Source organism: Poecilia formosa, unplaced genomic scaffold, assembly GCF_000485575.1.
Source record: "Poecilia formosa unplaced genomic scaffold, Poecilia_formosa-5.1.2 Scaffold160, whole genome shotgun sequence".
Lineage (NCBI taxonomy): Eukaryota > Metazoa > Chordata > Actinopteri > Cyprinodontiformes > Poeciliidae > Poecilia > Poecilia formosa.
The window spans coordinates 1,255,337-1,266,020 of record NW_006800099.1 but is presented as its reverse complement, the minus strand read 5'-3'; the positions used below and the strand labels follow the sequence as shown (position 1 = coordinate 1,266,020).

Below are 10,684 nucleotides of genomic sequence, written 5' to 3'. Positions count from 1 at the left end.
CTCTCTCTCTCTCTCTCTCTCTCTCTCTCTCTCTTCCCCTCCGATAAGCAGCTTTAACCCAGGTGTTGGTAAAACATCATCAAACGGAGCGACAACCATAATCCTTCTAGCAGGAGGGCTTATTTTGTAATTTCCCAATTATATTCTTATCAATAAACACGCAGGGAAATATGAAAGAATGTACCAAATTTAACAGTGGTTATTTTTATTTTCCTCCGCAAATGCTACTTATACTACTTCCAATCCCCCAGCAGCCATTAAAAAAATGGCATCTTATTTTGGGGGACCGACACGTGTTTCCTAACTCTTCTTTCTGTGTATTAATATGAACTCGTTGGTTCAGAAGTTTATCTGGTAGACGTTTTAGATGAGAAACGCGAGGAAGAAAGATAGAATGAAAGAAAAGAAAGAACGGAAAAATGGAAGGAGAGATGGGAGAACGGATCAAGAACAACACCAAATTCCGTACACTTCCAGGCGCAGGAACCTGGTTTTATACTCTGTAAACAACATTTCTACACACCAAAAAAAAAAAAAAAAAAGCTTCACTCAGTTTCTCTTACTGAATTGTGCTCAGTGACATATTATGTAACCACGCCATTAAACCGGCCGTCTTCTCTGTGCAGGAACACTCAGAGTTTTGTCTTTGCCTTTAATTTTCACATTAAGCATCAGAATCTGAAACGGAGACAGTGGGACTCTTAGCCACGCCCACTCCATCTGGACCTGGTTTACTTGTACTGTAAAAACAACTGTATTTCTACACAGTGCAGCGCCATTTAACACCACGCGATGGCGCCATTTACCAACTTCACTAGCTTCCACGACTCAGTGGGGGAGGAGGAGGAAGAGGAGAGGGTTTCTTGCTCGTTGGCTCTGCGCGCGCGCACGTACGCACGCACGCACACACTGATGCAGCCTCTGTTCTCACCTAACAGAGCTCCACTCCTCCTCACAGATAAAGACGCGGCTGCATCTACCGCTAGCGTTGGCTGAATACAAACCTTTCTCTGAGCCCAGCAGGGATGCGGGTTGGATCCTGCTTTCAAACACAGACTTCTTGTTCCTTTGCTTGTTCTGAAAGGCAGACAGAAACAGCCTTTTGCCACCAGTTTAAGCTAACATGCGTAGTCACTTTTGGTTGCCATTTTACTCCCCCTGACCCCACCCTTGTTGTTCTGAGCTGCACGCAGGGTTAGAAAGAAGTGAGCGGTGGAAGCCCATGAGTCACCATGACAGAAGTAGTATCCACCCCCATATATTTATTTATTTATTTATTATTTTTTGCAGGCGCAGCATTGACCTAATTGGATAAACATGTGTCTTAGTGCGAGTGCAACCACAGCAGCACGTGTGGAGACGATGGGTAGCTAATTAGGGTCCAACCGGAAGTGGGAGGTGGGGCTCGGGAGTAAGGGGGGGTTGTGGTTTTAGCCTGAGGGTGCAAAGTCTTTGTTGGACACCCCAGCAGCAGCAGCAGCAGCAGAAGGCTTGAAGACCTCTAGCTGTCAAAAGGCATCTCTGTCTCCACCGGAGTCACTCCAGGCGGAGGCCACGTCCACGTCAACGTCACACCGTTTCCATGGCGACCGTGCTGGGGACAGCATCCCCCTGGCAGATGTCAGAGAGCTAAGAAGTGTGAGTAGATGAGGTACAGGGAGACCGAGGGGCCGGCACCTCTGTGTGACTTTCTGACAGTGCGTCAGGGAGTTAACGGAGGTTATCTGAGACGTCTTCATGCGACGACCTGTGAAATTATTCACACGCCTTCTGGTTTTCCACGCTCCGTCATGTTCCATGAGCAAACAGCAGCGTACTGTTGAGATTTTACGCCACAGGATGAGACAAGTGGTGCTGAAATGTGAAGCGTACGAGGTTTTCAATTCTGCTTTGGAAACTACAGAACGTCACATTTAATAATACAAATCTGAAAAGTGGTTTTACGCCCATTCTGGGGTCTGGAGCCATGTTTGGTTCACCTACAGCTTCGTGTAAATCTAGAGACTGGGATGTCAGCCTATTTCTTTCTCTTTGCAAAGTAACTGAAGCTCACGCAGATTTGACCTTTTTTTTTTTAACAGAAGTTCTCACAAAAATGTGTCAGAATCGTCCTCAAGTGTTTGGCAGCTTTTCATAATAAATAAAAAAAACCTTATAGTTCTGCTTAAATGAGAGCTTTTATCAAATTTATGCTAGCTAAAATAAATAAGTACATTAAAAATGCCTGAATAAATTAAGAAATCAAAAGCGCAATAAAAATCAATTTTAAAAAGATGAAAATGCGACGCGTCAAAGTAAAACTTTGCAGAGAGTAAAGCAGAATGTAGGCGAAGTGGGTTGAGCAGTGCAGGTTGCCTCCTGAGCCGTCAGATGACTGGATCTTTATAGGACACAAAGTTTTGTGGGACAGTTTTGATCTCATCTGGATACAGATATGTTTCCATATGTTTACTGTGTTTCCAACTGGAAGTTCAGCTTCGCATGACGTTCCTCAACAATTGACTTGTTTTGGAACTTTTCCATAGAATGCTGCCAGAATTGCTTGCGATACACAGGTTGTAGTCTCCGACCTGAGCAGCAGATCTCTGCAGCTCCTCCAGAGTTACCACAGGCCTCTTGGCAGCTTCTTTGGTGATTTGTTCACCTTGACTTAGTAGGTTGGTGTCATAGTGTTTCCGTGTTTAGCAAATGGAAAGACGTTTATCTGACTTTTATTCAGATGCTTCTCTAAACTTCTGCAGTTTTCTCCCTGACCCGTTCGCTGGGTTTCTTCATCTTTGTGTTTGTTCTCTAATATTATCTAATAAACCTCTTGATGCCTTCACAGAGCAGCTGTATATAAGACAACTGGGCTTCATTTGCTGCGCACGTGACTTTAAAAAGCAGCTGGTTGATTTTATTTCTGGGTTCTTGAGTATGCACATTTTCTTTTTTCCGCTGACGGATCAATGTGTTGGTCTGTCTCCCACCGAAAAAAAAAAAAGATCCAATAAAGCAGATCGAGGTTTAAAATAACAATAAAATAACAACAGTATACACTGCTCAGTTCAAATTTTATTATGAAAATCATTTTGCAGATTTGATTATTGTCATCTGTATATATATATATATATATATTTATATTTATTTATATAATTATTTATATATGCTAGTTTCCATTATTCAGAGGATGCATCAGCACAGTATATCTTAATAGGAAGACTATTGCTAGAATAAATAGTTATACATTAAAACTGGCTGAATGACAAAAAGTTCCAAAAACAGAAAAGAAAAAGACCATTACAAAAGCAAAAAGTGCTAAAAAGAAATGAACAGTTTGCCTAAATTAAACCCAAAATTGCTGATAAAAGATTGTTTTTTTTTTCTTGTTGCTAAAATTACAAAGATGTTTTTCACAGTTTGTGTCTTTGTTCTCATGCTGGCTGGAACACCGATAGGGACCATGCAGGAACGAAGAGCGACAGGATGCTAACAAACCACCTGATCCGCAACGTCGTTGTGTCCCACCCAAAGCCGCCCGCGAGCAGCCGACCCGATCCGAGAAGGTCACGGACAGGTCAGCAGGGGTCGGTGGACGGACTTCTTCTTCTTTTTCTTTTTTATTAAATCTCTGTGGCTCGTAGTCTGAAAAACCGGCTGGACAGGGCTAGAAACTGGCTATTCTTGGAAGAGAGGGGACCCAACGAAACGTTTTTATCCGCAATCAGACATTTCCGCGCTGCTTTAGACATGTGACATGTGATTAACCAACTATTCTTACACGAGTATCTGTTTGCCACTAATGACAATGCTCAAATTGTTAGTAAAGAAAAGCATAAGAATATTGTACTACATTTAATTTAATCAAAACCATGAAATAAACTTCACCAGATTGCTCAATGTTTATTGTTTGATTTCATGAAATCTATTACTATTAGCTGCTGTATGTAATCTCCTCATCGGCATTGAACATTTTATGTGTCCGTATATTTTTTCTTTTTAAAGGTAAAGAGTTAATTGCCTTGTGGAAACATTAAATCCATGATTGGACAGCAAAAAGAAAAGTCCGTTGGCTCTGCTTCCCCATTCAAATAAAAAAATCACATCACTCTCCTCTCCCGTCTTAGAAATATTATATCGTTTTAACGTTATTTACAGCTATCTACAATCCGATTTGAGCAGGGTCATTTTTTATCACAAACACACAAAACGAGTGGAACGAGCGCGAGACGAGTTCCTGTTTCAGGCAGATTTTTTTGAACAGGGCATGTTGGGCAAAGCGAGGAAATAATGCAAAAAAAAGAGTTTCCACCAGTGTGAAAGTTTGTTTTTTTTGCTTCTTTGCACCTGTTTTGTAAATCCTGGTCAAACGTTGAAACATAATTTCAGAAAGAGTGCAGAAGAAGGACTCTGAACATTGCAGCATTCTTGGTCCTGCAGTATCAAAGTCAAAACCACCTCACTGCTACGGTAACTTTATAAAATTTTATCGATCGATTTTGCGTGGGTTTTTGGAATTTATAGTTTTTCACACAAATCTACTGAAGATCTGATCTAAATGCTCTTCTTTATATTTTTCTGTCGTATGTCTTTGTTTACATTGTGGAACTACAACAAATAGATTTGAGTTAATTCAATCGCTTTTCAAATATCCTGTAGCATGATGGAACCTCCACTGTGCTTTTCTGTAGTTGGGTTTTCATTTTATTTCTCAAACCTCATCTTATATGAACAAACTTCAGCCTTGCTTTCAAACAGAACTACACTGTGGTCCATAAAACAGAGTTTGTTGTCTTTAAAAATATTTAGCTAACTGTTAGGAAGTAAAGAGGATTTCTTTCTAGACTCCTTGAATGTTTCGTGATCTTCCTTTATTTTTACATTGTCTTGACAGATTTGACTCATTTGAAAAACATCTAAAACCTTTTATTCATTCCTATTGTGTAGGATATTTTTAGATATTAGCTAATACCTATCCTTGTTACTCAAGGTTTTTTTTTTTTTTTTTGCCATTTTTGTGAAACACAGGTAAAAAAAATAAATAAATTCCAAGCCTTTTGCTGAAACTAATTTAAATGTTCAGGTCCAATAAGTCCAATTTAAGCCTTTTGAAAGCCAGAACAGGGGCATAAAGTATAACAATGATACAAAACTGGTTTGCTTGCATTTATTTCCAAAGATTATTCCTACTGAGGGGAGACAACGTTTTGAACCAGGACCAAACTTCCTGTGTGTCCGTGTGGGTGAACTTGTGTTGCACCGGAAGTCCCATGCAGAAACAGCAGGCGGTAAGCTAAGCCTAACACGTCATCAGTTAGTACAGCAATCACAACACTCGGGTGTGCACTTGAACAACTCATGCAGGCCAAAGTGTGCAAATGCAAAAGAAAAAATGTGACTAGTGCACATTCACGGATGCTTTTCACTGCTACACACAGACGTACGAGCAGATAAATGAGATGAGGGAAGCCCTGATTGGACCGGGGGCTGATTCTTTAACTCGTTCCGTCCACGGATGCTCCGCGCGCGAACGCCACTTTTGTTTGCTTCTCCACACGCGGGAGTTCAAACAAACCCACGGCGAGCACGGTTGAATTTCAGATTTCCACGCCGCGTCTATTTATAGCCCGGCTGCCTCCCTTTGCTCCCCTGCTTTGCGGTCCATCCAGCTCTCACATGCTGCCTCATTGTTCCCCTCTCCTTCCCCGCTGTATCATATTCCATGCAGGGACGAGTACAATGCCAGTCTCCTGTTAACGTCAGCAGAACAGCAGGTTGCACAAACATGCGCACGCAATCTGGCATTTGCGTAAAGCAACCAGGCGTGTCGAGCTGATTTTTTTTTATGCAGCGTGTGCCGCTGTTAGATTAGATCAGCCGTCGGAGGTGGGCCTGAAAAATCACTGCAGGTCTTTTTGTTTATTCTGGTGTTATATATTTAGATAACCACATGCCCTGTCGGCTGCACCTCATCTATCTGGCATCAGAAAAAAAAATGTTACAAGTCAAAATTAAGATATTGAAAACATAATTTAAATCAAATGTGTTTTCTTTGATATATATTTAAATATATATGGGTTTTTTTTTAAAAAAAGAAATAAAATCAATAAAGCATCCCTGGCCTCTAACATGTAAAGGGTACGTTTACAAGGTAATTGTGGAGTTTCAGAGGACCTCACATTAGTGCAAAGTACAACACAGCAATAACAACAAATACATTCAGAAAACAAATAAAATAAAAAATAATATTATTAATAATAATAAGTAGTAATAGCCATGAAGTGAAATCTTTAGTTACATATTCACATTTGGATCTAACTGATAAATCTGAAGAGCTGATGCATCAATAGCCAGATGATATGATGAGCAATATTACTGGATGGAAAATTACAGTACATTGCAACTACAGTGACCGCACTTCCTGCTTACAAAGAGTCTCCTTCCAGACAGACAGTGTTAAAGTGTTTCTTTACAAGGGCGACGTCTTACTTGAAGAACTTTTCATGCGTATTTATTATAGCTACGCGTCCGGAGCATGTTTTGGGTCATTCCACTTAAAATGAGCAGGTCTACAAGTAAAACATCCCCCCTTAAAATGCCCGATCTTTGATAATGCTGCACACAAACACAAGCGGTGGACGAGGAACAGTTGCTGTGCTTTTTTTTTTCTTTTTTTTTAGTTTTTTTGTTGTTGTTGTTTTGCTTCTCTCCAAAGAGGAGGGAACACAGTTAAAATGGGTTGTCATCTTTGTCTTTGGGTTTAAAAAGTACACAAGCAGATTATCCTCCACTCTAATTGTTGCCAAGAGCCTAACCTGAGAAAATGGAGAGAAAGTGAACAAATGATGTGGCTCACCCAGCTCAGATTACGCTCTGCAAACACAGCCGGCCGATACCCTGTTGCTCAGCAGAACCACGACTTCGTTGTGCTAATGTACCGGAGAAACAAGACAATGGGACTGAGAGCAACCATTGATGACATGACACAAAGAGGACAAAAGATACTTAAAACTAAATAAATAATAAATAAAAAAAATGCACATAAAGTTATGTTGGTAAAAAGTATTGTGCTTTTTGGCTGTCCTGTGTACAACATTAAGAGCTCCTGCATGAAAAGGGTGTGTGTGTGTGTGTGTGTGTCTATTTCTGTCTTATGCACTTTGGACTTACAGTGGAGCTATTAGGAGGTACAACATGGGAAACTAAATATATCTTTGTGTGATATAAAGTGCAATGCGAGGGCATTTAAGCAGAATGTGCCCTATTTGTCTCCATGTAGTTAGTAAACAGTGACTGTCGGAGCCATACGCATGTTTTCTCTCTACTGACGGCTGCATGCACGGTTCCCACATGCGTGTGTGTTTATCCGTCTCCTGCTTCCTGTTTGTGGATAAATGGGTGGTGATACACAAATGGCAGACAAATCTCTGGTAAAGATACGTAAAGAGCCTTAGAATAAATTCATCTTTTATTCCAGTAGCTAATCTGATTAAGTCGATTTTGTTTTTACAAATGTTCTCTTTTCTTTTTTTTTTTCCAAACCTACAATACAGTGCAGGTGGTAAAAAATTTAAATTTTCCACTTGGGAAGAATTACTTTTCTGTGTCCATCCCCCCACTAATGCTACCCTGGGCTACAGCCCGTATAGCGGACACCGTCTCTGAGTAAAAATACGACATGACAAGAGATCAATTTCCTTTAGCTAACACCAAAACCTTAAAAGATTATATTTTATTGTAGTAGGATTGTCTGATACTGAAAAATATTTAGTTTAAATGAATTTATTGAGTAGGAAGAAAATTCCATGCTGAGGAAATTGTTTTTACCCCAAAGCTAGTAATTGACGACTTACTGTCTCAGAGGCCAGTTTCTTTCAAAGGTAAGAGAAGATTTTAGCAAATGATGCTGGAAAACAGCAACATCTCTAAATCTACAGACTGAGGAATCTGTAAAATCTTCTAAAACAAACTGGATCTGCGGCACTTTAAGGTCACAGATCCTCTGCATCGTCATGAACACATGGAGGCTGATAAACTGTGTTTGGACCGTTTGGTTCATTGATCAGGTGAGAAAATGAACAAAAGTGTCTCATCAATCCTGAAACAGAAGATGGATATGACAGAGGAGTGGTGAGCCTGGGGGCTTGTTCCTCTTCCCTGCAAAGCCTCTAAGAATATATGAACTATGAAACTCTGATTTTTAAAAAAAAATAAAAATGTGGCATCTTTTAGCAGGATAAGGATTCACAACATTTAGTCAAATTAAGTCAGGAATGGTTCCACAGACACAACATCTTAGCCTCCACACCTCAATTCTGCTTTTGCTTCAAGTTTTTTTTTTTTACTGTATCTTTACCAGAGGTTCAGATTTGTCTGCTTTGTATTTATAATCAAACCAGCAAAAATAGAAACAGGACTAGCAGTTCTCCAGGTGGACCGTGTTTTCTCATAACCTCCTGTTTTCCTCCCTCCTTCAGTGTGCTTCATTTAGTGTGATTCTTAAAGATCATTGCAAACAGATCAAGATCAAAGATCAAGCAAACAGACTAGGAAAAAAAAAGGCATAAAGAGAAATTTTCACATGAAAAGTGTCAAAGCGAGCTGATATTCTTGACCTCTTTCCTTCGTCTCTCCATCTCGGCATCGATTATCCGTCCTGGTAAAACAAGGCAGCCTCGTTTCTCCTTCTTCGTCCTCCGGTTCGCCTTCCTCCTCTTGGGTTATTCTACATTTTATGAACGTTTTAAAAGGATTGTTGCGTGTATCAGTGTACAAGCTACCTCCTCGTTTACTGTGATGATTTTCAGAGGTTTTGTTGCTAAGTTGTTGTTTTCTTTTTTTTTTTTACAAGACCAGAAGAGAAATGAATCATATTTTCTCCCCCTCTCCTTCTCCGAGGAGGAACGATGAGGTGAATCGTTAACGCTGTCAGACTTGAGTTGCTTCTCTCCTGTGACTGAGTGATTAGTTGAGGCTAAAGATGTTTAGGCTAGATGGACGATATTTACACACCCCCGTGGTTATATACAGCGGAGCCCGGTGCTGTGGCTCCGGGACCTGCCTGGGTTGGATGTCCGGCTGAGTGCTGCTCATGCTGGCAGTCTCAGATGTGTGATTCCTGCGGTTATTACAATAATGGACCCAATTTCAGGAGATGACTGATCCCAAGCAAAGTAAAAACCGGTTATTTCTAAAGATGATGGGACAGTGGGAGATGGAGAAGCGCACATGAAGAGGCCAGATGAAAAGATAAATGATTTGAACTCATCGGGGACCTTTATTCTGCTTCTACGACGGCTCTGATGTCTCCGCAGCCTCCGCGGTTCCGTTTCCTCGCTCGTCTTCTCCACGGTTCCTGGACGCTGCGCCGCCGTCTCACCTCCACCCACTCAAACACTTCTGAAGAGCTGCTTCTTTCCGGTGCGCTGCTGTGGTTCTGAAATCCCAACTCAAACAAATGGAGGATGTGGATAATAAGATTCCCATTGCCATCGCAACATTTTTGCTTTGATTGGATAGACAGAGAGTCTCTCCTTTGTCCTGTCCTTCTCATTTATCTCTCCCGATCAGCATATCCTCTTTCCCCTCCTCTCCTTCCCTCTCCTTCCATCTCCTCTCCTCTTCCTCGATCTACATCACGCTGCATTTGCCCTTCAGTCTCTCTGCGCGGGACTGCTTCCCGGAGCGCTTGCCGTCGATGTTCAGGCTCATGTTCCTCTTCTTGTCCAGGTTGAGCAGCTCCTGGAAGAGCTCCGTGACGTTGTGGTTGGTTTTGGCCGACGTCTCCATGAAGGCGCACTTCCAGCGGTTGGCCTGGTCCTCCCCGTCCTTGGTCTCCACCTCACGATGGGTTTCGTCGCTCTTGTTTCCCACCAGCATGATGGGGATGGCCTCCACATTGCCTTTTATGGCCAAAATCTGCAGAAGAGAAGAAAAGTGAGCATCGAAGGTTCCTGTTTTGAATTTCCAGGCACTGGCTGCCATTTTGTTGGGGTTTCATGGAACAGCGGTACATATTTGCTTTCAATTTCCTTTTTGTTTTTATTTTACATATAAAATTTGAAACGAGTTTTCTGTATTTGTAGTTACATCTGCCAGTGTTTTGAAATATGCCTCTGCCAGCTTTGCACATTTACAGGATGCAAACTTTATCCATTTTGCTTTGTGTCACGGCTCAAAATGGGTCACAGAGAACTTCTGGACTTGAACTGGACCGTTCTAAAACACGATCATGCATCCATCTAAACACCTCAATTGTTGCTCTCTGACAAGTTTTCTTCCACCATTGCCTTGTCTTGTAGACTGAATATTTTTGGAAAGCTAGTTACCGGTAAGTCACAGAGCGTCATTCACACATTATTAACCAAAACACATCTCTGTCAATATTAACTTCAGATTTGGAGTCATTCCTTGTTGATGTATATATCCTGAGAGAAGAAGGCCTTTCATAAACAGACACACACCTGTTGATAAATGGGTTTCAGCTCCTCCAGAGACTGTTTGCTTGTGATGGCGTAGACCAGGATGAAGGCGTGGCCCTTGGAGATGGAGAGGCGCTGCATGGCTGGGAACTGGTGGCTGCCCGTGGTGTCTGTGATCTGCAGGGTGCACACGCTTTTATCGCAGCTGATCACTTGCCGGTAGGTGTCCTCCACCGTGGGGATGTAGGTGTCCCTGAACGTGCCCTTAACGAAGCGCAGGACCA

At 41.6% G+C, this 10,684-nt stretch overlaps 1 protein-coding gene across 1 annotated transcript in view; it reads right to left on the bottom strand.

Annotated features, from left to right (window-relative positions):
- Nucleotides 1-8,187: 8,187 nt before the first annotated feature.
- Nucleotides 8,188-10,684, bottom strand: part of diras1b (DIRAS family, GTP-binding RAS-like 1b) — a 21,127-nt gene continuing 18,630 nt past the window's right edge. The window contains exons 2-3 of the mRNA XM_007564549.2: nucleotides 10,443-10,684; nucleotides 8,188-9,897 (exon numbers count right to left, since the gene is read on the bottom strand). The exon at nucleotides 10,443-10,684 is cut by the window's right edge and continues 99 nt beyond it. Of these exons, the coding sequence (XP_007564611.1) occupies nucleotides 9,610-9,897; nucleotides 10,443-10,684 (530 nt within the window). The 3' untranslated portion in view covers nucleotides 8,188-9,609. The remainder of the gene's footprint in view (nucleotides 9,898-10,442) is intronic.